This window comes from Macaca mulatta, chromosome 12 (assembly GCF_049350105.2).
Source record: "Macaca mulatta isolate MMU2019108-1 chromosome 12, T2T-MMU8v2.0, whole genome shotgun sequence".
Lineage (NCBI taxonomy): Eukaryota > Metazoa > Chordata > Mammalia > Primates > Cercopithecidae > Macaca > Macaca mulatta.
This window is the reverse complement of record NC_133417.1, coordinates 130,024,927-130,051,050: the sequence shown is the minus strand read 5'-3', so window position 1 is coordinate 130,051,050 and position 26,124 is coordinate 130,024,927. Positions and strand designations below refer to the sequence as shown.

Here is a 26,124-nt window from a genome sequence, read left to right as displayed (position 1 = left end):
TCATCTTTACAAAAAAATTTAAAAATTAGTCAACTATGGGGACACATACCTGTAGTCCCAGCTATTTGGAAGGCTGAGGTGGGAGGATCACTGGAGCCCAGGAAGTGGAGGTGCAGTGAGCTATGATGGTGCCACGACACTCCAGCTTAGGTGACAGAGTGAAACCTTGTCTCAAAAAAAAAAAAAAGATTGAGCCAGGAAAATTTGGATTCTTTGAATAAAGTCTACACAGAACAGCATAATTATGCCAAGAAAGCCCTACTGCAGGTGAAATGTCAGCATGGTGGTAGAGAAAGTAATGACTATATTGATTCTTTATTGGGCTATGAAAATGTCACTCAAATCTCACAAATTTTAAGGACTTTACTAGTGCCTTCAAGAACCTGTGACCTCATCTCCCATTTCTCTCCTAACCCCACCTCACTTGCCATTGCACCAGCTACTCTGCTTTTCTTTCTCAACCTTGAACTCATAAGCTCCTTTCCCAATCAAGGCCCTTGGACTAGCTGTTTCTCCCCCATGGGACAATCCTCCCAGATCTCTCCAGGGCAGGCCCCTTGAGCTCACGTGCCAATTTTCCATTAGAGAGGTCTTTGCAGACTACCCTATGGAAGTAATTCTACCCTCAAAGCAACTAGTTTCAATCACATCATCCTAGTCTATTTCAATTTGTCATGTTTTTTCAATCACTGCTATGTAAGTTTCACAGTAAACATCAACTGTGTCTCCTTGTTCAATCCTTTACTTCTAGAATAGTGCCTCACCACAATAGGTTCGCAACAAACATTTTTGATAGAATGCAAATTTTCTTTCACTTATCCTGAATAACATCTGCATTGAATTTCCAGAGACAACTCCAACAATGTGACTGTCAAAATTCATTGATGAAAAGGGTCTTTGATACCTACATGCTCTTTTTCCAAGTCAATCAGTCAGCCACAGCACTGAAGCATGTGTTTGCCTCCTTGAGATTGTTTGTATGCAAGGTAAGGATCCTCCAGGTTTCAGTGAAGTTTAGGTAGGATGACAGTAAACCCACAGAACAGTAAACCCATAGGAATCCCTGCGTCTCTCAGTAGAGAGGGAAGAAGGATTGTTTTCTTCAATTTGGGTTTTATTAGACATTGATTCCTGGTCTCAAAATGAGTGCACAGCCTTGACAATATGTCTGCTCAAATACCAGAAGATATTAGCATCTGGTGACAATTAGCATCTGGTCACCAATTCTTTGAGTTATCTGTGTTTGCAGCACCAGTTAGGTAAAATGCACCCCTTGAACTGTCATATCCATCCATATCAAGTTAAAGATTCCACATTAAAGTGGATACAGCCACTGCCTTTGAGGACACTTGTAAATAACACCTGTGATTTTAACAATGTCAGACGAATTGAGGTCATTTCAAAGCTCTCATTCCGTTATTTTGGACCGTCATCAGTTACTGATACAAAGGATACTTATACAATGTAGAGAATAATGATGTCTAGGAAAAAAAGACAAATGCTAACATAGACCTTAACAAATTCTATCCTCCTCACTTGCAAATGAAAAAAAAAAAAAAAAAGACCAGATTGAAAAAAAAAACAAAAAAAAAAGGAGAGGGATTTTGTTTGTTTTAGGGAATTTTAAAGTATGAGCATGAACAGAGCAAAATGAAGGCATGTTGCTTCTTCACCCATTCTTTCATTTCTGCAGTTTCCTTCAGCGTTCTTTCAAGGGCCTGCCGACCTCTGTGGATCGTTCTGTTATGAAGTCCTAAAATGCTGTAACCACAGGTCACGGTCAACTCAGACAGAAGCCTCAGCCCTTCTGTACTTTTTCATGAGGAAGAATTTTGAATTTAACAAGCAGAAGTCAATTGTCCGGTCCCACTTACAAGTAAGTGCTGCCAATTTTCATTAACACTGTTGTTAAAACCACTGATCTGTTTCAGCAATGCTTAAAGCCTACTGTCCTCAGGGCAAGCCGTTACTAACTCCTCCACCAAAGTCCTCCTTAAAGACACCCATAGCATTCAGTTCTGTTTAATGGGAGGGGCGCCGCTGGGCAGAAATCAGCAGAGCCCCATCTCCATTTTTACTTTCCTTTCTTCTTCCAGGAAATAGAATCACATGGAATAAACAACTAAGGAAACCATGGCTAGCTCCAGCAGGTCAAACCCCACCAAATTCCAAACATATTTTTTTTTTCTTCTAGGCATCCCGAGATTCCAAGATTCCTGCAGCCTCTCTTAGATATTTAAGATTATAGGAAACACACTAGATTTAATAATACGTTCTGGAGCTTTAATACATAAACACATCTTTTATTGGACCTACAGGGAGAAAGTAATTGTACATTTACCCAGCCCAGTGGATTTCTTTAAGAAGACTATTTCTGGTCTTGTTTTTGAGAGTTCATTTTTTTTCTCTTCCAGCTCATCAAAGCTGTGAGCCAGTTAATAGCTGACGCTGGGATCGGAGGCTCTCGGTTTCAACATTCGCTTGCAATTACCAATAATTTCGCCAATGGAGACAAGCAAATGAAAGTAAGAAATGCTTTGTGGGCTTTTACTACAGAATTTGTTAAAATCTGAAGTGGATTCTTTTTGTGAGATACCAAAATCATAGAAATAGATCGGATATGTGTTATGCCCAGACTGTTTGTTTCCCAAAGAAGACCACCAGAGTCCAGAGTCAAAGCCAAGCGGCAAGGATCTTTACTACAAGTTCGAACTTGGTCCCTCCTTTACACAGTATACAAGAGGGCCCCGAACAATGCGAGCGTTTGCTTTTTATAGCCCGAAAGTTGCAGGGGAACAAAGAAATATTTTTGGCTCCTGCGCTTTCAGTAACCTTGAACGGCTGTCTCTTTATCGGAGACTTTCCAGGTGGTGTTTGTACTGGGCTCAGGGAGTTTGAGAGATATATGGTGGTGGGATGGGAGGATGGGATGTGTTTGTGCTAGGCTCAGGGAGTTTTGAGCCCGGGGCTGAGGAATGTGCCCAGCTCCTTTCATTCCCCCCTTCTTTTCAGGTATCTTTAGAGCCAATCTTGGGTCTTATAAGTCTGATTCTGTTTCAGCGTTTACAGGTTGGTATTGGGCTCTGAGGACCATGAGTTGTACGGTGTCAATTTTTTTTTCTAACAAATTGTAAAATTCTGTTAACAACACAAGGTCCTACGGTAAGCAGAAATAGTAGACTTAGCAGGGGTCCAAGGAAGAGGGCTAACAGAGAAAACATAGAGGAATTCTACCATTGGTCTGCAGCTGAAGTAAACTGCCGTGTTTATACTTCAGTGCTTAACTTGCGTAACTGTTGGACCCGGTCTTCTACAAGTCCTGATTTATTTATGTAGAAACAACAGTTTTCTTTTAGAAATATACATGTACCACCTTTTTTTGCAGTGAGTAGGTCTAGGGCTCTCCGGTTCTGCAAGGTTACCTGAGCTAGGGACGTGAGCTGCCGATGAAGGGAGGCAAGGGACTCAGCCGACTCCTTTATAGCAACGGCAAATTGTTGGTATAACTTGTTACTTTCTATGAGGGTGTGACCTAGGGCTCCCCCCGCCAGTCCGGCCGCAATGAAGGATGCGGTGAGGGAGATTCCTGCAATGAGGGGGAGAAATATGGCTCGTGCAGGTCTTGGTCTAGGGTCTGGGTGAATAACAGCACTAGTCCAGTTACCGGTATACCCTAGGAACTCACCAGCAGTTAGTAGAGTCAACCGGGGAACTAATGTAACAGGGAGACACAGTAGGTTATTAACAGAAGGACTAGGTAGGTTCTTAGATAAGGTTCCATTATACCAGAAGAATATGCCTGATGGAGCCCTTAAGGTGATATTAGGGGGCGTTGCAGTGATGCTGCAGAGGCTGGAATTGGTTCCTGAGAAACAGTAGGGAAACTTCTCCTGACTGGGGTTTAGGTATAGGGGCACGTTCAGGATAGGAGCATACGAGAGGTTTCGGAGGTTGTTAGCTTGGGCAAAGGTAGAGGATCTCCATGGCAGAGGGACAGCGGTTAGTGGTGGACGTCCTAGAGTGGCGCACAGAAAGCAGCCAGACAGGCTATGAAGTCCTGTAAGGTTAGCAAGTTCTAGTCCTTCTTGTAATAACTTTAACCAGGAGAAAGGACGTAAGTCTTGTGTTAGTCTGTTTTCCTGTTGTTGGATATTCCCGTGGACCAGGGGCAGTACTTGCACTAGGCCTCGCCACAGATAGAGGTGACTGCTAGGCCATGTGGAGGAGGGGGAGTAGTATACAGCCTCATGTTGAGGTGTGGTCCAGCGGGAGTTCCAGGGGTCTCTAACTATTTATGTATATGAAAAGTCTCTATCCCGTCTATGATGGAAGGGCCATTTAGGGTCTAACTGTTTTCTCTCTCCCCAATAATGGGGTCTATGGATGTTACAATAGTTATAAGGACAGCCGGCATTTTGGTGCCACCAATAGTGTTTACAATTGTATTTAGTCTGATCAAACTCAAAGCATATTATTGGTGTCATAGGTTTGGCTATTTGAAAACCAGTAAAATTTAGTAGAATTGGGCTGTTGCCCCCTGAGGAAGGGCAATCAGCACTGGCCAATAATTTTCCGGGCTTATGAGGTTGCCCAGGGTGGGTTCGGTTTTTATAAAGCCAGAATCTCCAGACAAAGGGATTATGAGCTGGTTTTGTGATTTCTCCAGCGGCCACTAGGGCGACTAACGTTAGGGTTAGACTACTTAACTGCATGTTTGCAGTGAGCTATGCTGCCGGCACAGGGTGAGTTTTAAGGGGTTGTTCCTAGCTCTGTCCACAGTCCACGTGTCCGGTGCTTCAGCCGCCGCCATGATTGGTCCCAGAAGATCGGAGGTTGGGTCCACTGGTTTGACGTGGGTGTAGTGGATTCACGATGCGATGTCTTCTACCTTCAGGGTGGTGGGTGTGGTTAGGAGTACCTGGAATGGTCCTTTCCACCTGGGTTTTAGGGTCTCTTGTCGGTGTCGCTTGACCAGGACCCAGTCTCCCGGCTGGTACGGATGGGGTGTCGGCAGGGGACCGGTCTCATATAGTTTCTTCAGCTTGGGCCAGATTTCTTGATGAATTTTCTGCAAGGCTTGTAGGGAAAATAAGAGTTCAGAGACATTTTCTGTTTCGGACTTGAGCAGATCATCTTTTAGGCCGGGAACTAAGGGTGGGGGTCTGCCATACATAATTTTATAAGGAGTAAGGCCCAGTCTGTAAGGGGTATTATGGGCCTGGAACAGAGCGTAGGGGAGAAGGACCACCTAATTAGCGCCAGTCTCCATAGTTAATTTAGTTAAGGTCTCTTTTAAGGTCCGATTCATTCTCTCTACCTGTCCTGAACTCTGGGGCTTGTAAGCGCAATGTAGTTTCTAATTTGCCCTAAGGATGGAAGCCAAATCCTGACTTACCTTAGCGACGAAGGCCGGCCTATTATCTGACCCTATCTGGACGGGGAAGCCATACCTGGGGAGGATATCTTCCAGGATTTTCTTTGCTACAACCTGAGTAGTTTTCTTCTTGGTGGGGAATGCTTCAGTTCACTCTGAAAAAGTATCTACAAAGACAAGTAAGTACCGATACCCGTATTTTCCTGGCTTTAGCTCAGTAAAATCTAGTTCCCAGTAGATACCGGGCCTGGTTCCTCTAAGCCTTGTTCCCGTTGCAGCCTGGGATTGGGGGTAGGCATTGTTAAGCTGGCAGACTTTGCAACTTGTCACGATGTTGCTGGCCGTCTCGGCTGTATGTCTGAATTTGAGCTTAGAGCGTCTGATCAGGTCTATTATCCACCGAGCACCCAGGTGGGTGGTTCGGTGGATGTGTTCTAACACTTGTTGTCCTAATTTTTCTGGTAGGATGGTTTGGTCATTAGTATTAGTCCACCACCTATTCTGGATCTGTTTCAGGGGAAGCTTGTCAATCCACTGGAGATCTTGTTCTGAATAATCAGGGAAATATGGCAAGTCCCGGGGGCCCGGGTCAGGGAGCTGGAGTGCAAGGAGTTGGCTGGGAGCCTTCGCCACCTTTCTTGCAGTTTGGTCCGCCAGAAAGTTGCCTTGAGCAGTTGGAGTAGTTAGTTTCTGATGCCTTGGGCAATGCACAATGGCTAACTTTTCTGGCCTCTATAGGGCTGTTAGCAGGGCTAGGATTTCTTGCTTGTTTTTTTATCTCTTTTCTTTTAGCCGTCAGTAACCCCCGCTCCCTGTAAATAGCCCCATGTATATGCGCCGTTGCAAAAGCATATCGGCTGTCTGTATATACTGTCAGCTTTTTCTCCGCCCCTAAGGTAAGAGCTTGGGTGAGCACTATTAGTTCGGCCTTCTGGGCCGATGTCCCCGGGGGCAGGGGTTCCGCCCAGATTACCTCAGTCTCTGAAGTCACTGCCGCTCCAGAGTATCTCTGGCCCTGATGCATGAAGCTGCTCTTATCAGTGAACCAGACGAGGTCGGCGTCAGGAAGTGGGCGATCCTGCAGGTCTTCTCGAACTCCGTGTACCTGAGCTAGTACCTCAGTGCAGTCGTGGAGTGGGGCGTCCAGGTCCGGGTTGGGCAGCAGCGAGGCAGTCTCTTACCCAGTGGCCAGCCTCCTTGCAGTAGGCACACTGGTCTTTTTTCAGATTATCATGCCTGGGGGGGCCGCCTAGGTTGGGTGTACTCTGGCTGTAGATGTTCTTTCTGTACTACTGCTGCCAGGACCTTGGTCATTTTTTTAGTGGCCTTAAATTGCCTTTTTTCTGGAGTATCTCTGTTATTATAAACCTGTTGGGCTATCTGAAGGAGGTTTTGAATCCGCTTTTCTTCCAAGTCTTTTAATTTTTGGAGTTATTTTTTTTAATATCTGGGGCTGCCTGATTTATGAAAGACATTACAACAGCTGTCTGACTTTCTGGAGCCTCTGGATCTATGGGGGTGTACTGTCTAAAAGCTTCTATTAATCTTTTTAAGTAGGTGGCTGGGCTCTCTGTCTTTTCTTGCCGAATAGAATATATTTTAGCCAAATTAGTGGGCTTGCAAGCAGCTGCCCGGAGACCTGCCATTAGAGTCTGGCGATAAAGGTGTAGCCGTCCCCTACCTTCTGCCGTGTTGTAGTCTTACGCCGGCCTGGTCAGAGGAAAGGTCGCGTTTATGAGGTCAGGGTTAGCAGTCGGTTGACCGTCGTCCCCCGGGACCAGCTTTCTAGCTTTTACCTGTATTCTCTCTCGCTCCTCCGTGGTAAACAAGATTCGGAGGAGCTGCTGACAATCATCTCAAATGGGCTGGTGGGTGAACATGACACTATCCAGTAAAGCCAGTAAATCTTTGGGGTTGTCTGAAAACCGAGCACTCTGAGTCTTCTAGTTATACAGATCACTGGTGGAGAATGGCCAGTACTGGAGCTTGGGGATTCCTGTGTCATCTGGGGGTCTTATTTCCCGAAGGGGTAAAGCCACCGTGGAGTCAGGCGGCTGGTGGGGGGGGCTAGTCCGTGAAGTGCGCCCTCGCATCCGCCCCCCCGGCCTTTTAAAGTTACTTTCCCTTTCAGCGAGCCCGCCTCCCCTCCGCCTGCTCCCTCCCTCTATCTCTCTCTCTCTAATTTTTCCGTTTCTGTCTAAATCTTTGATTGACATACTTACAGGGTCTTTTCTTTAAGTCTCTATCTCATTCGCGCGCGCTTTCTCTTTCTCTGTCTCTCTGTCATCCCGTGTCCTTTCTCCTTTATACTCAGTCTCTTTCTCTGACTCTCCACGTCTGCCGTTTTCTCCCCTTTCTCTTTCCGATTTCCCTTCTCACTTTCTCCCTCTCCCGTCTCTTATGGTCTCTCTCTCACTCATTCTCTCCCTCTCCCCAGTCTCACTTTCTGTGTCTCTTTTTGTAAAGGAATGTGGGTTAGAATTAGGTTGTGGGTTGGAATCCCTGTAAAGGAAATCCGCGCAGGAAGCCGGGAGACCGGGGACCAGGCCGCGAGCACGGCGCCGGAAGCCGGGAGCCCGGGGACCGGGGCAATTCAGACAGCGAGCGCGCACCCGGGGACCGGGGCAATTCAGACAGCGAGCGCGCACCCGGGGACCGGGGCAATTCAGACAGTGAGCGCGCACCTGGGGACCGGGGCAATTCAGACCGCGAGCGCGCACCCGGGGACCGGGGTCAGATTCAGCTGTTGCCCGGATCGCGAACGCGCTCCGGCAACTCAGATCGCAATTTAAATCAGAAGAGAGCCAGGGGACGTCTCCCACTGGTCTCCACTGGCCTTCCTATAGCGCGTCCGCCAGGACTGTGCCAGCCTCAGTTTCAGACCTCGCGAGTCACAGATTCAGATTCAGAACAGACACACAGACACAGACAGACAAACGGAGACGAGCCAGCTCACCTATCAGTAGATCGATCCTAGCAGATCCGTTGACCAGGGGTCTGGTGGGCTTGGGGAATCCCGGACGAGCCCCCAGATGTTATGCCCAGACTGTTTGTTTCCCAAAGAAGACCACCAGAGTCCAGAGTCAAAGCCAAGCGGCAAGGATCTTTACTACAAGTTCGAACTTGGTCCCTCCTTTACACAGTATACAAGAGGGCCCCGAACAATGCGAGTGTTTGCTTTTTATAGCCCGAAAGTTGCAGGGGAACAAAGAAATTTTTTTGGCTCCTGCGCTTTCAGTAACCTTGAACGGCTGTCTCTTTATCGGAGACTTTCCAGGTGGTGTTTGTACTGGGCTCAGGGAGTTTGAGAGATATATGGTGGTGGGATGGGAGGATGGGATGTGTTTGTGCTAGGCTCAGGGAGTTTTGAGCCCGGGGCTGAGGAATGTGCCCAGCTCCTTTCATATGGTGGTTCACGCCTGTAATCCCAACACTTTGAGAAGCCAAGGCAGGAGGATCGCTTAAGGCCAGGAGTTTGAGTTTGAGTTTGAGGCTACAGTGAGCTATGATGACACCACTGCACTCCAGCCTCGGTAACAGAGCAAGACCTTGTCTCTAAATAATAATAATAATTGTTTATTTTGTTTATTGAGACTTTGAGCTTTGAGCCCTCCTCAAAGTAAACGATCAAGTTTATTGTTTGAATCGCTAAGCAGCTCTTACACTTTAAGCATGTGATCTGTTAAGTGGCATTCCCAATATGCATGGTTGAATGGCCTAGAACAAGAGGATTTACCGTAAATATCCAGAAATACAATGACTCCCTCCTAACTCTATTTGGGGGAAAATTCATCTTATCTTTTGTTTAGTGCTTTCTGAAGACTTCTCCTGTAGTCATTATACTGAAAAGTCCAAGTCTAGAGCCAGACTTCAGTCACGGCTGGACCCAGGGATTAAAATAATTTTCAGACCCATCCCTCCACTGCTTCGATCTTGCCTCTCTCACTGTCTGTCAGTTCAGCTTTCCTCTTTGTTTACTTATTTCCAGACAGGTTATCGCCCTGGGCATGTTCTCAGAAATTCTAAGGACCCTATTGGTATCTTATGAGTAGAAAATCACCTTGTTTGATAGTTCCAATTAAAGTCCCACAACTGAATCTCTTTGATCCAAGCTTAAATCATATGCTTATCCCTAAACCATCACTGTAGCCTGGAGGATCAAAAAATAGAATTGGCCAGGCCAGTGTTATGTGCCACCCATGGTCCCTAGGAGTAAAGTCAGACCTGTGCAAATCACACAAACTAGAGTCAGGAAGGGGAATATATCTCAAAGACAATCAGGATGTTTTACCAGAAGGTGTGCTTGAAGACAAAAGAATAGAGCCTCCTGAAATTTTTATCTTCAAATGTGTATATCCACAGTCATAAAACATAGAATGCACATATATAGAATGCACACATTTATAACTATAGAATGCTCCAAACTGTGATGCCTAGCTATAATTAATAGCATGACTTGAAGTCAGTTAACCTACAGGTTCTAAACAGATAATGACCCAGGCTCTCTCTTTTCCAAAGAACAGCAATTTCCCAGCAGAGGTGAAAGACCTGACTAAGCGTATAAGGACTGTTTTGATGGCCACAGCTCAGATGAAGGAGCATGAGAAGGATCCCGAGATGCTGGTGGATCTCCAGTACAGCCTGGCAAACTCCTATGCAAGCACTCCCGAACTACGGAGGACCTGGCTGGAAAGTATGGCCAAGATTCATGCCAGAAACGGAGATTTATCTGAGGTGATTAGCCAAGGCTCGGTCATTTACCATCAGTATTGTCCTCTTTATCAGGAAAATTGGATCTTCATTTATAGCATGGACTAGAAAAAGAAGCTATGTTTTTCCACTAATCTAGAAATGACTCAGTTATATATCATATACAATAAATTTGCATATCACGTTCAAGGATACCTGACTCTAAGTAAATGACATCAAATAAAGGCCAGAGTCAGTGTGGGCAACTGCAGGTGTATAAATTGTAACGCAACGCTGAATGCTAAAAACCTGAGGCTAAGGAGGAGTGTGGTAGGGGTGTCTGGCAATTGAGTCATTAAATTAATGTTCTGTGTTTTAAAACTTCTTCTCTGCAACTGGAGTTGAATGGGGAAGCTTGCCACCATAGTGAGTAAACTCAGGCAGGGGGAATCAGTCCTCATTTACAGCTAGTCTGAACTGGCCATAGAAAAATTAATGATCCTTAGCACCACATGAGGAGAGTCCACTGTGCGAAGATTGTAAGTCAACACTTAACTTTTTATGTCAGTTTCAATACCGGGTGGATCATATGCAGCAATTCATAGCACCCAAGGGCTTCTGAGTACCAAATGGGAAGTTCTACTCCATTCCAGAACTATGTCCCTTTGGGGAAGAGATTAATTTGTCTAGGATAGTCCTAAACTCTGAAGCTCTTCTAAACACATGTGGTAATCAGGGACTCTGGAATGGAAACCACAGGCCTGGCTTGGCAGCAAGCCAAGTGAGGACAGGAATGAGAAGCCCTTGGGCTGCTCTGAAAATGATGAAATTCCTCCATAAAACCTCAAAAGGAAAAAGCTGAAGTCATTTGGAATCTTTAGCAAGTTGAGTTTTAATATGGATTCAGCAATGTTCAGGGCTTCATAAGAGACATTAGAGTAAAATATAACATCACTCACATAACCTGGTTTGTGGGGAGCCCAGGTGTTAGTTACATCCGGTCACACTACTTAATCAAGCACTCACTTGTGAAGTGACCGTTTTAAAGGCAACACAAATTCAGAGGGGCTATTCCTGGAAGTAAAAAAAAGTTATTTAGAAGGCAGATTCTTTTTATTTCCAATTTATATCTAAATACTAGAATTATAGTTTTAATTGTAAAAGGAGAACTATGATTTATTTTTAATATAGGCTTAGACATTAAAGGAGGAAGATAATTCTATGGGAAAATTCTTTGGGCCAGCTCCTTCAGCCATCTCCAGACTAATCAAGAACAAACAAAAACCCAAATATTCATTTTATTCTTGATGGTGAATTTTTTGGAAATACAATTGATTCTTGCTTTCAATTTGGTGTTTACAAAGGATCCTTCTACATAACATATTCTGATATGGAATACTGACTCGCCTTGGAAGATTAGCCCTAATTATATTAAACTGCATCCCCTGAGCCTCTTTATTTTCTTTCTCATTACAGGCTGCCATGTGTTACATCCATATTGCTGCTCTCATTGCAGAATATCTGAAAAGAAAGGGTAAGATGACCACGTGAGGGAGATAAAAAGCCCAGATTTCAACACACTGAAGCCTAATAGAAATAATGTATTAATTTTACATTTTATTAATCTGTTATGTTTAAGTAATAATTGCTTTCACAGATACTTCTAATTATGCTGTACTTTAACATTTTCAGTCTGTTATGCCACTGACATATTTATTCTATGTACAGCAAAGGCTAACTGAATGGTCAACTTCTTAGTTCAAAACGAGAATGCATCATTGGCTAACAATTTGTAGTCTCAAAAGCTTGTATTAACATAAACATGTAGCAACGTCCTAACCTCATCTTGCACTACCATAGGTTACTGGAAAATGGAAAAGATTTGCACAGCATCCCTGCTCTCGGAGGATACCCACCCCTGTGATAGCAACTCATTACTAACAACTCCCAGTGGAGGAAGTGAGTGACCTAACTGCTCATTTATCCCAATGCAGAGGAAATCAACTTGCTGCTTAAATTCTACTTCAGTGAAACCTTCTTTATTCTTTTTTTTTTTTTTTTTTTTTTGAGATGGAGTCTCGCTCTGTCGCCCAGGCTGGAGTGCAGTGGCTGGATCTCAGCTCACTGCAAGCTCCGCCTCCCAGGTTTAGGCCATTCTCCTGCCTCAGCCTCCCGAGTAGCCGGGACTACAGGCGCCCACCACCTCACCCGGCTAGTTTTTTGTATGTTTTAGTAGAGACGGGGTTTCACCGTGTTAGCCAGGATGGTCTCGATCTCCTGACCTCGTGATCCGCCCGTCTCGGCCTCCCAAAGTGCTAGGATTTAAATACATTCTTAGAAGCAAAAACTATCTCAGATCTACACAACTTACTCTGCAAAACACTTAAACTCCTGCCATTCAGAAATCCCATCCAAAATTTATGAAATTTAAATAACTGAAAAGTTGTCAGCAAATAGAACTGTATGTTCTCCAACATTCAAGTTTATGAGTTACGGCCATATTTAGCTACCAATCTGCATGCCAGTCTGCCATAGGGATTTTACTCTGAATTGCAAGAGGAATCTATTTTAATTTTTAAATGTAATAAAACTGTTGATTCCAAATAAAAGATAGGGCCAGGCGTGTTGGCTCACACCTGTAATCCCAGCACTTGGGAGGCCAAAGTCTCTACTAAAGTACTGGTCTCTACTAAAAATACAAAATGTAGCCGGGTATGGTGGCGGGCACCTGTAATCCCAGCTACTTGGGAGACTGAAGCAGGAGAATCTCTCGAACCCAGGAGGCGGAGGTTGCAGTGAGCCAAGATCACACCACTATACACCAGCCTGGGCAACAGAGTGAGACTCCATCTCCAAAAAAAATAAAAAGAAAAATGAAGACATATACATATATATATACTATATATGTAGGACTTTATAATCAGCGTGTTCCATTTCATTTTTAAAAAGTATAAATGACAATTTATAACATATGGTTTATGGTACAGATTTCCTTTAGAAATATCCCATCAATGTCTGATTTCTTGAAATTATAATGACTAAAGAGTTACTCTTTGCACAAAAAAGTGGGTGATATAGTTTATACATTTAATCTACATTCTCTTGCAAAAGTTTGTTCAAATCTGAATTTTATGAACTGTAGTCTATTTGATGACACTGGTTTAACTTTCCAAATGCAGTGGAAAACTCAGTGTACAAACAACAGAAATACATTTTTAGATGTTGAAAATCAGAATACTTAAAACGAAATGTAAATGGACTTTACTTGCTATATTTCAGAAACATAATTCATCCCTTATTCATTTAAATATTTGTAGGTTTTCTAAAAGGTCTCAGTGGAGTTTGCATATAAGACATTTGAACTGGCCAGGCACCATGGCTCACGCCTGTAATCCCAGCACTTTGGGAGGCTAAGGAGGGTGGATCACAAGGCCAGGAGTTTAAGACCAGCCTGGCCAAGATGGTGAAACCCCATCTCTACTAAAAATACAAAAAAAAAAAATTAGCCGGGCATGGTGGCAGGTGCCTATAATCCCAGCTACTCAGGAGGCTGAGGCAGAGAATTGCTTGAACCCAGGAAGTGGAGGTTGCAGTGAGCTGAGATCACACCACTGCACTCCAGCCTGGGCAACAGAGCAAGACTCCATCTCAAAAAAAAAAAAAAAAAAAAAAGACATTTGAACCAAATGACCAAAGCAAACTGAGAGACAGTGAGGTCACTTGTTTGAGGACCTTGGAGAAGACGCCAGATGTGGCACCCTGTGGCACCCATGGCTCATGTCCACCCTAAAATTCAGGAATCTTCTTGCTTAGTGTCACATGTCCTATTTAGCCTGATTTTTATATGCAAGTCATCAAAAACATCATTGCCTTATTTAACATGCCCTTCCTCCTCCTCTATTGCTTATCATAACCAGATGCCATAACGTTCCATAAAGACTTTCAAATTCTAAGAACAAAATTGAAGAAAACCGATAAAAGCAGGTGTTAGTTTGAGAACTTGTGGAAACTTATATGCCAAAAAGTTGTGTGAATCTTTCATATTCAAAATGCTTTAAATGCCCAATGTTAGACCTAAGGTGATATTAGAATATAATGTGTTCAACAAGAAAAGGATATATTTGTTTAGGAAACGTTAAAATTAGGAAGGTGATCATCTATGACATATTAACATATATCTGATGATACATTAACTGATGATATAGGCTATGATATATTAGCATATTCTAACTAGCACATATCATCAGCATATATGTGAATGTCATTGGCACGTATTTGAAGCCCTTAATATACTTTTCTATTTTGATATTTTTGAGTCAAAGGAGTGAACTATCCCTTCCCTACAATGTGCACAATGGTATGAATATAGGTGAATATAGGCGACCCCAGAAAGTACAGCTGCTTCAGTTGTACTAATAAGTGATCATCATCCTGCAAGAAATATGTTGTGACTTCTCCTCCTTCAATTAACTCTGATATAGTTTAATATATGTTTAATACTAGAAAAAGTAGAAAACTAAAATTTATATAAAAGCAAGTATTAGATTGCAAAAATTATTATATTTATAATTTCTAGCATGTTTGGGGGGTGATCATTTAGTTACATAACCAATGAGCTGATTATTAAAAGCAAAAATATTCCACAAAAGTATTAGCTATAACTTAAAAAGCACCACACTAAGCCCTGTACCAGCAATGTCTCAATTAGTTGCCAGTAACAAATCTGTGAGTTAGGTGCTATTATCACCTCCTGTTTATATAGGTGAGAAAAACAAGAGAGGCTAAATAATCTGCCTCAAATGTCCTGGTTAGCTTGTGTTGGAGCCAAAGTTCAGAGGCTGGTCTGTCACTCCAGCTAGTGCTTTTCTAGTCACTCACATTCCCCACAATTCAGATCTATCTCTCCTCTGGGAATGTTGCCCGTTGTCAGCTGTTTTCACATGTATCTGTAGAGGGAGGCCTTTTTAAATCTTGTTGGCTAAGATACTAAGAAAATTTGAAAAGGTTTCTACATAATGTAAAAGAGTGACATATAGCAAGTATTGGCCAGGCACAGTGGCTCACGCCTGTAATCCCAACACTTTGGGAGGCTGAGGCAGGCAGATCACCTGAGGTCAGTAGTTTAAGACCAGCCTAGCCAACATAGTGAAACCCCATCTCTACTAAAAATAGAAAAATTAGCTGGGCATGGTGGCGGGCACCTGTAATCCCAGCTACTCAGGAGGCTGAGGCAGGAGAATCGCTTGAACCCAGGCGGGAGGCGGAGGTTGCAGTGAGCCAAGATGGCACCACTGCACTCCACCCTGGGCAACAAGAGTGAAACTCCGTCTCAAAAAAAAAAAAAAAAGCAAGTATTGGGCATTGTCTTGTCTTGTGGGGGGGCCATTAGGGGAGAGATAGGGTCCCACTCTGTCACCCATGGCATGGTGATAGCTCACTCCAGCCCCAAACTCCTAGGCTCAAGCAATCCTCCTGTCTCAGCCTCCTAAGTAGCTGGGATTACAGGCACCCACACATCCAACTATAAGCATTGTCTTTATAATGTGCTGCGTGTACCTGGTATTTTCTCAAATATTAATGTTTTGAGTCCTTTCAACATCCTTTGAGATAGATATTAATGTCCCCAGTTTAACAAAAGAAGGACACAGTCTCAGAGATTAATTAAAGCAGAAGATTGGAAGTGTAACATCTACCCACAAATCTTATGTTCTGTCCATAATCCCATGCTATGTCTTTATTAAAAATACCACCTGAAAATGATACAAAAATTATAAAAAGGGGAATATTGTTTGTCTGGCAGACAGTATTTATCAACAGTCATAATCTAACCATCTTGTTGATTATGCGAGCTTTGTAATACTACCAATTGGTAACATCATGAAGAAAGGCATTATCTAATCTAAGCAAAATTTGTCTCAAATAATAACATTTTATTCTGCTTGGTCCTCCCAAGGCATGTTCTCTATGGGATGGCCAGCTTTTTTGAGCATTACACCAAACATTAAGGAAGAAGGAGCAATGAAAGAGGATTCCGGAATGCAAGATACACCATACAATGAGGTTAGACCAAAATTATCGCATGTACAGTAACTAAGTAAAGAGATGCATTGGCTTGTGACATTAAGCTAAATAAGAGGAAGCAAGCTTACAGCTGTTCTATAATATAACTTAATTAGACGAAATGTAGGCTAAAATCAAGCCAAGATTAGTAGATACCAGATTTCAGTAAAAATTTAAACTATGTCTTACTTCTGTAAGATGGGCTCAAATGTATATTATCAGCTCTTCTATAAGATAATATCTCTGGCCTTTTGGTAAAGGTGATAAGGGATGCTAAATTTTGCGAACTGATCATAGCTTTTTTTCTAAAAGCATTAGCAAGTTTATTTACAAATGCAGGTGGACGTAAAAGTTCACTAGTTTAGAAAAACTTCTGTTATGGAACATAAGTAGAGTTATTTTTCATTAACACAAAAAGAAACGTTCTACTGGGAATTACTTAGCAATAGTTCTGGTGAAGAAAACAGAATTCCTCTCATTAAGTAAAATATTTTATAAGCTAATTTTTAAGTCAGTATTACATAAATGGAAAAAATTACACAGAAAGTAAATTTTCAGATGAATGTTAATACAATTTTACACATGGTTCTACATCAATTTAGCATATATTGCAAATAAATGAAGTAAATGTAATTACATATTTATGTTAACTATTTTAAATAATGTTTAAGAACCTTTTCTTAAAGGAAATTGTTGAAAACATTCCAACAATATCATACATTTGCTTGAAAGCTTATATAACTTTATTCAGTTGAAAATTTATTAAGCCACTAGTATATGAAAGGAATTGAGGTAAGGGCTGGGAAAAAAAATAAGGTATAATTCCTGCTCTCAAAGAATTTAGAATATTGAGAAAGACAGTTCCTACAGAGTGGGGAATGGCCAGGCAAAAACAGATGCCCAGTGACCAAATCTAGGTATCATATACACTTGCAATTAGAAGGGGAACTTTTTTTTTACATGACAATTGTTGAAATGGTGATGAATAGAATGTAAATAAAAGCTCTTCATTTTTTTTGTGCTGAGTCTTGATAGGACTTGAAGGTGTGAAATAAGAAGGTTCTTATAGGTGCAGCTGTAACACAGACAAAAGTATGGAGGTCAGAGAGTGTTCTAATAATGGAGTGGTATATGGTATGGCCAAATGCAAAGTCAATGACAGAGCACTGAAAGAAGGGGTCACTGAAAGGGAGGTTGGTGCCTGATTGTGGAGCTTCTTGAAGGCATGCTAGAGTTTGGACAGCAGCTTACATACTGGAGTTCCAACAAAGGTTTAAGGCACTGGAGGTCTCGTGATCAGATTTGTGTTTTACAAAGAAAGATGACTGGAGAGCAGCAATTGGAGAGGGAAAACAGATTCGCTCAAAACTGTTGCAGGGGTCAGGGAGTACGTAAGTCAGTAGCAGTGGGAATGGAAAGGAGGAGACAGATCTGAAGGCATTTCACAGATTTAAATTAGCACTTTTGAGGCACTAATTAGGTAACGGTAATGCGGGATAGGCAAGAATCCAAGATGACACCATGATCCCCTGCTGGGTTTTAAATGCCAGTAACAGAGGAAAAAGTTTGACAATGCAACAGCTTTGAAACCAAGTTTCAGGCATGAGCCACAATCCTAATCATGTAAAATCTCATTTTGATTGGGGGAATTGCAGAATATCCTGGTGGAGCAGCTATACATGTGTGTGGAGTTTCTCTGGAAGTCTGAGCGATACGAACTCATTGCTGATGTCAACAAGCCCATCATTGCTGTCTTTGAGAAACAACGAGACTTCAAAGTATGTATTCCAACCCTGTAGAAGGAGTTATTTAAAATATCCTATGTTGAATTGGAAAATTACTTACAGTTTTCAAAATTAAAAACTCTCTATTTGTATGTCAGCGTGATCTTCATGAAACTCTTTCACTTATGGTTTCAGAAATTGTCAGATCTCTACTATGACATTCATCGGTCATACCTGAAAGTGGCAGAGGTGGTGAATTCAGAGAAGCGGCTGTTTGGTCGCTACTATCGTGTGGCATTTTATGGGCAGGTAAGTTCACCAGAAATAACATGGCCCATAAATTCTGCTGAGCAGTTGAATGTTGTCTTTCATTCTTTACGAGACATCTGTGTGTACCAGTGAATGGAGAGGTATGGGTGTGTCTGACTATACTTGAGTGTTTCTCCGGATGTGATGGTCTATATGTTTGTCCATAGGAATGTACTAAGTTGGAAAACAAGTGAGCTAAGAAATCCATGGGTTGAGTTAACGGTGATTTCTGACTTCTCAAAGAAAGAGGGCACTTATTTTTCAACATTCTCTTCTTTCCAGCTCACCCTAAAATATCTGATTATGAGTTTATGTCATATATTAAAGTGAAATTAAATTGAGCATGCTTTAAGAAATAACATTCCTAATATTCTAGGAAATAAGAGAATTCCTAGGGGCTCCACCATATCAAACCTTTGATTTTACAATGACTCAATTTTTTTTCTCCTATTTTCAAACTACCACTGTTTCTAGACAGAATACCAGATGGTTATTTTGTTTTCTATATTGCAAGTCAGTGTAATTTCAAAGTTATTTTTCCCAGTTTACTGCATAAGCAATGAAGAAGATGGAAAATATTACTTAGCCACTGTATTGGCCTGAAAATGAACATACTATATATTAATTGTGAATGTGTCTGAGCAACATTTTCAATGGGATAAACCCAGGCACCATTCATTTCTTTTCGGGAAGGCTTATAACGCTATTATATTTCAGCAGACGTAGTTTAGACTGTTGCTCGTGTGGATAGACATCCCATGCTTTTATTTTCAGAGTGGCAGTGGCTCTCAGACCTCACACTTCCTCTCCCCGCAACCTATCGTCTCACTTAGTAGCCCAGGCTGGAGTGCAGTGCAGTGGCATGATCTCGGCTCACTGCAACCTCCGCCTCCTGGATCCCGGCTCAAGCAATTCTCCTGCCTCAGCCTCCTGAGCAGCTGGGATTACAGGCAGGTGCCACCATGCCCAGCTAATTTTTGTATTTTTTAGTAGAGACAGGATTTCATTATGTTGGCCAGGCTGGTCTTGAACTCCTGACCTCTTGTGATCCACCCACCTCAGCCTCCCAAAATGTTGGGATTACAGGCGTGAGCCACCGTGCCCGGCCTCAGCTTCTTGTTCTTAAGGCTGCAGCAGCAGGAGTCAACTCCAGCATGTTATTCTAGGTCACTCCCCATTGAAGTTGTTTGAAAAGTACATATTTTCCTCTGCTCACCAAAAGCAGCTTAAAAACTAACCTCTGGGCTGAGTGCCGTGGCTCACGCCTGTAATCCCAGCACTTTGGGAGGCCAAGGCGGGCGGATCATGAGGTCAGGAGATCGAGACCATCCTGGCTAACAAGCTGAAACCTTGTCTCTACTAAAAATACAAAAAATTAGCCGGGTGTGGTGGAGGGTGCCTGTAGTCCCAGTTACTCGGGAGACTGAGGCAGGAGAATCGCATGAACCCGGGAGGTACAGCTTGCAGTGAGCCGAGATCGCGCCACTGCACTCTAGCCTAGGTGACAAGAGTGAGACTCCGTCTCAAAAAAAAAAAAGAAAAGAAAGAAAAAAAAGAACCTCTGAATTAATAAAGCTAGATACTTTCTACCTGGAAAGGAGAAGTATCACCAAGTAGCCACTTATTATAAACAAATTAATCCAACCAGGATTTTTCTCAGGACACAGCAACATCAGGATAGTGGAGACAGAGAAACTAATGGTCTGAAAAATGGGGATCTGCATAAACAATCTATAGAATATAAAAAGCAAATTTAGACATTTTGGGGGTCCATGGAAAAGAATCTGAACTATCTGAAGTGAGAACATAGATGGGGAGAGAGCGAGGTGTGGGAACCTTCAGAAGAGGAAGAGAGAAAAGAGAAAATGACACTTTGGAGCCATTTGGGAAGCTACGAAGAAAATATACAATTTGTGACACTGGTGAGACAGCAAGAAAAGTGGCAGAAAATGCTGTAAGTAGGGAAGGGGATGTGGGAGCAGAAGAATTGAAAGGGAAAAACAGAGTTTCAAGGGAGATGGCCACAGGCTAACTGGGCAGCACAGAAGTAGCACAAAAGATGTGCTTCTGGGTCACCAAGACATGACTCTGTAACGCCTCAGGCATTCCTTCCAATGAAAAAGTAAAAAAAATCATTGATAACCTGATCATGAAAACAGGATTGCCTACCAGATGGTTGCTGCAACCACTATCTGAGACACGGGCTCTAAAGCAGGTAGAAGTGAATCACACTGCTTTTCAACTAGTTTTTAATGCAGATGTTTACTCTTTTCTTCTTTTGGTCTTGATTGTTCCAGGCCGTGGTAAGTTCTCACTCACTCTTGCTCTCCATTTGCATGCTCTAACACCTCTCACACTTCCCTCTGTATGGTTTTACTGAAACTTAACCTTTTTGTGCAAATCAACATTTGGTACGAAGGGTGAGATAATCCTGCTTTCATTCATTTTTGGAATCATCCTGCATCTCTTTAAGTTAGTTTATGCCAGTTATCTGAATTACAAAAAATGTATCCTTTGTTTTTCATACATGCTATCTTTCTGCCTAAAGGTAGATGTAGTCTGAAAGCCTTACATACACAAACACACACAGAGATAAGTATGGGTACCACGTATCTTAAATATACGTAGCATAGACTTGGTATTGTAGATTGTCTACTTATTTCAGGCCACTATGAGCTGCAGCTTATTAAGAACAGAATGGTCAGAATTTTGGAAGTTGGAGTGATGGTTATTGGTGGACACCTCCCAAGATACTGAAAAAACTGTGTTTTTTCCAAAGGAGTGTCTTAGAGAGATGGGGGTCTATGGTGGTGAGCTCTGAGCATTCTCAGAGGTGATGGGAGTAATTCCCAACATAAAAGATGAACTGGGGAATAAATCTTTACCCAATACGTCTGGGTAAGTCTCCAGAGATGCAGAAGGGAGCAAGGTAAGAAATTTGGAGAACAAGCCATGTCCAAAATAACCTGCCAGTACCCAGAGCTCTGTGACAAAGGATTTTCTTCATCTTATTTTGAGCCATATGAAATTGCCTATATTCAATCACTTTTTTATGTGCAAAAATGGCAACTTTATATGGTTCAACATAATTATTGTCAGTTAAGCTGGAAAGAGAAAACATTTAATATTCACACATTGTTCATATTCAGCCCTACTTGTCTGACCAGTACATACTTTTTTGTAATTCTTTAAATTCCTTCCCACATTCATACCATATCAGCATTTTCTATGTTCATTTATAAATTTGGGATTATGGGCCCTTAACTCACCTACTAAAAGAATACTTGAAAACCCCTGTACTAAATAGACTGAGGGGGGCAGTGGGGAAGCATTGGGGGGGCCCTTGCAAATGACCTAACTTTATTTTTCTTTCAGACTCCTCAGTAAAGTGTGCTGATTTTGCACCTGATTTTTTTTTTTTAATGCTGCAGTACTCTCACTTGTCTTTGTAAAAAATTCCAAGGCCGGGCGCAGTGGCTCACGCCTGTAGTCCCAGCACTTTAGGAGGCTGAGGAGGGCGGATCACGAGGTCAGGAGATCGAGACCATCGTGGCTAACACGGTGAAACCCTGTCTCTACTTAAAATTCAAAAATTAGCCGGGCGTGGTGGCGGGCCCCTGTAGTCCCAGCTACTCGGGAGGCTGAGGCAGGAGAATGGCGTGAACCTGGGAGGCGGAGCTTGCAGTGAGCCGAGATCGCGCCACTGCACTCCAGCCTGGGTGACAGAGTGAGCCTCCATCTCAAAAAAATAAATAAATAAAATAAAAATAAAAATAAATAAATTCCAGTCTGAGCTTAAAACGCAAAGTGTTTTGTTAAATCCTCTGACTGAGAACCTGCCTAAGCACGACACTCCATAAGCTCAAACCCAGCTACCTTTGAACGAGAACTAATGGAGGTTGTCCTGATAAACAGCAAATCACAGCCTCAGTCATCACTGCTTAGACGAGATTCAAATGCCTGTCTCAAGATACCACATGGAGAGTGAGAACTGCGGGATTCAACAGGAGCAGACAGCACACATCACTTCACACTCGATGATAAATAAATACCAAGCAGACTCCAGCATTCCCCAGAACGTGTACAGAATGAAGGTTCCAAAGATTTAAGATAAAATCTTGACTACTTGATTAGCATAATCCCCACGGTCAGAAATAATTTCTTATTCATAATGGTGCTTTATGTCCCATATGGTATGAAAGTTACCTTTTAATATCCAAGTTGACATGCCTTGCAATGATGTTAAAAAGATTATGGAAATATGACATGCAATAGGCTCTTTGCCTGCACAAAGGCCTTTGGGTACATTTTTTTAGTGTCCCATGTAGACCACTGCTCTCATTTTATAGTTTTGGCTGAGGTATTAATACTGTGTCTGTAATGAGCCAGACACTAGAAAACAAGTATAAATAAAACTGATCGTTCATAGCAGGAACTTTACAAAAATGCAAGTCTTGCACAACATGAACTGTCTAATGCAACACCCGGCATCAGCATCAATATGGAAATTTGACATACAGCAGCCTATACAAAGTGTCCTCCAAAGTGTCCCTGAAGTATTGATTTCCACAGTAATGAAACAGCAGCAGTGAGCAAACATCAACTATAATCAATGAAGTCCTTAGGCCCTGGTATTTAACATGAAAGCAAGTGAATACCCATTACATAACAAAATATCAGATGCCCCTGGAATTAATTAAATAAAAGACCTGGGAGAATTTTATTCTATCCACCAAAGGCCATAGATTCCGTAATTTGCAGTCATGCCTACATGGGTGTACTTGCATCTCAGGATCTTAATAAAAAAGGAATTTGGGGGAGGAGGGAAGGTGCATGTGTAGTGTGGAAAACCGCCATCTCCACTTTGAGACATGATATAGCTCTCCGCCTATAGGAAAGTCGCTGATCTAGGCCACATATCTATACCGTATGAACATCATAATTGAGTTCTGATGTATATGCTAAGAGAAGCTATATGAATGCAGAGAAATTCATTCATGTAGCTTCTTTTCTCTTAGCATTTAGCCTCGTATTGACATTTTCTGGCCCATCTTTTGTATACTAGATTCCTCTTCAAATACATTCTTCTCTTTGTGAACTTTGAATGAGTCTAATATAATACCAGGGGCCCTGATATTTGACATCACAGTGATGATCCAGGGACATTGCAAGATGCTAACGTACCTGCAAAAGCATCTGAGGAGGAGTCAATGCTTTTAGTTGTCAGTTTATGGAAGTACATTTTTACCATAATGTATTGCCTTAAAGTTTCATAATTCATACAGTCCTTGTTTAACCAGGGTATGTTCTTTCTTGACCAGAGCAGATGAAGGTGTTTATTGCATTGCAAAATGACATTTTAAAAATCAAACTAGCAAGGGAAGTGCAGAGATCACCTTTCCCATTGCCTTGAAATTCAGTCAGCTTATAAACTTGGGGCTAAAGCAAAAGAGAAACTGACCCTGGTTTTTGTCACTCTGTGTCCCTGTTTATAAATCATTTATATCATAGACAGAGCTGAAATTGAAGCCTTCCTTCAGATAGTGCCTGGAGCTCAGTGGGCTTTGCTTTGATAGCTTCCCTGGGTATAAGGTGAGCCTGCATTCCAAACATTTTCAGAGCTGCCATTTGTCTGGCTTCAAAACTGTTTACAGAAACCCCAGTGGACAGCAGATTAAACGCTTTATTCTGCTCCTCCATCTCCTTCTTACTCATTTTACAAAACAGGTTTACCTTTCCAAGCTCTTTAGAAAAAGGTTCCAATCTCTAATTTATCAGTTACCAAAATATTCAAATGAGCTTCAATAGACCTTTTATAATAAGAAAAACTTCATTGCCTAAGCAAGAGAAGCTGAAAGTATGTATTTTCAAGCACTGAACACTGAGTTACGCTGCATAAAAGCCAGAACTCAAATTGCTTTATAGATACCGAGTTTTTTCGTCATTGTTGTCATCACCACCAGCATCATCATCATTACCATCCTCAACATAGCTAGCACTCACCAAAGGCCATCTGATTACCAGGTGTGGTCCTTACAACCCCCCAGTAGGTTGCTGAGTCTGAATTTTCCCACCCCATAGCCCAAGGAGGAGGGATGAAAGAAAGCCACAGGTTATGAACAAGGCCACAAAAGTCACGATGATGGCAATTTTTTTTTTTTTTTTTTTTTTTTTTTTAGACAGAGTCTCACTCTGTCGCCCAGGCTGGAGTGCAGTGGCTCAAACTTGGCTCACTGCAACCTCCGCCTCCGAGTGATTCTCCTGCCTCAGCCTCCTCAGTAGCTGGGACTACAGGCATGCGTCACCATGTCCAGCTAATTTTTGTATTTTTAGTAGAGAAAGCGTTTCACTATGTTGGCCAGGATGGTCTCCATCTCTTGACCTTATGATCCACCCACCTTGGCCTCTCAAAGTGCTGGGATTACAGGAATGAACGACCGTGCCCGGCCGATGATGGCAATTTTTACCTGCCTCCTACCACTCATTTTCTGCTCACTCTAGATTCAGAAATTTGTCAGGGGTTTACAGTGAAAATGTGTCTTTGTACTAGTTTTCACACTATGGTGAAAAATAAAAAATCTTTTCCTGAACCTTAGAGACATTTTTCTCCTTGAAATTGAAGTTGCAAATGTTGCTTCAGCTTTAGCCCCATGAGGATCCTGCCTGAAGGCTTTAGAAGGTCTTATTTCTCTGATGTGTCAGTCTGTCAATTGTAGCCACTAACTCCTGACCTTGAATCAGACAAAACTCCACAAAGACAGCAACAGAAAAAAACATAGCAGGCTGGAAGTCATGTGGGAGTGGAGTCAGACCTCACTACCCCTGTGAAATCTACAGGAATGACAGGGAGCTGCTTTTCATGCTTTCAACATCATATGACACTTTGTAGAAGTTTGGGGTCAAGGCACTTATAATTACTTGTATTTTGTCTTGAACATTTCTCGAAGAAATTGTTCATTAAAAACATCTTTATTTAAAGCCATGGACTATTTTCCAGTTATGCCTGGTGCATATACGCCTGTTTAAGATGTATGCCCTTTAAGAATTCTTTCATTCATCTGCTTACGCAACAAATAGAGTGACCTCCCCCTAAAGACCAGGCATTATGCTAAACACTGGGCATGCAACGTTGAAGACACACTTCCTGCCTTTAGAAAGCCCAAAGTCAATTAGGCAGATGTGCAAGGAAGCAGGCGATTACCTGATTGGCAAGAATTCCACTATGGAGTAGACCTTATTCATTTGCTTCTGCAAAGGTACAGCTACAGTACACTTAGAATACAAATTACCCTGTTAAAGATGATCCCATTTGCATGTATGAAAGTGCTTTTGAAGTATAAAGCATCATACAGATTTGAGTTTAATCAATATTCTTAGATTGTCTCACATTAACCATGAAAAAACATAGCACTGGAACACTTTGCCTATGCTTTTTTTTTTTTTTTTTTTTGAGACGGAGTCTCGCTCTTTCGCCCATTCTGGAGTGCAGTGCACAATCTCGGCTCACGGCAAGCTCCGCCTCCCAGGTTCACGCCATTCTCCTGCCTCAGCCTCCCGAGTAGCTGGGACTACAGGTGCCCGCCACCACGCCTGGCTAGTTTTTTTGTATTTTTAGTAGAGACAGAGTTTCACCGTGTTAACCAGGATGGTCTCGATCTCCTGACCTCATGATCCACCTGCCTCAGCTTCCCAAAGTGCTGGGATTACAGGCGTGAGCCACCGCACCCGGCCACCTATGCTTTTTTTATCATATAATTTTTAAATAGTCAAAAGTGATTTTTTAATATGGCTAAGTTTCCTTTTGACGTCCAGTGTCTTCACCCAGACCTCAAAAGCCATTTCCTTATGGGTCAACTCTACAATCAGGAGAAACCAGATATAGCCTGTAATTCCAGCACTTTGGGAGGCCAAGGTGGGTGGATCATCTGAGGTCAAGAGTTCGAGTTCGCCAACATGGCAAAACTCCAT

General features: G+C 42.3%; 1 protein-coding gene across 7 annotated transcripts in view; it reads left to right on the top strand.

Annotated features, from left to right (window-relative positions):
* Positions 1 to 26,124, top strand: part of DOCK10 (dedicator of cytokinesis 10) — a 288,958-nt gene that overhangs the window by 245,535 nt on the left and 17,299 nt on the right. For all 7 annotated transcript variants that reach the window (XM_077956660.1, XM_015111181.3, XM_077956661.1 and 4 more), the window contains 9 exons: positions 849 to 986; positions 1,694 to 1,876; positions 2,415 to 2,525; positions 9,893 to 10,108; positions 11,540 to 11,597; positions 11,924 to 12,022; positions 16,017 to 16,123; positions 17,779 to 17,901; positions 18,043 to 18,156. In XM_077956660.1, the coding sequence (XP_077812786.1) occupies positions 849 to 986; positions 1,694 to 1,876; positions 2,415 to 2,525; positions 9,893 to 10,108; positions 11,540 to 11,597; positions 11,924 to 12,022; positions 16,017 to 16,123; positions 17,779 to 17,901; positions 18,043 to 18,156 (1,149 nt within the window). The remainder of the gene's footprint in view (positions 1 to 848; positions 987 to 1,693; positions 1,877 to 2,414; positions 2,526 to 9,892; positions 10,109 to 11,539; positions 11,598 to 11,923; positions 12,023 to 16,016; positions 16,124 to 17,778; positions 17,902 to 18,042; positions 18,157 to 26,124) is intronic.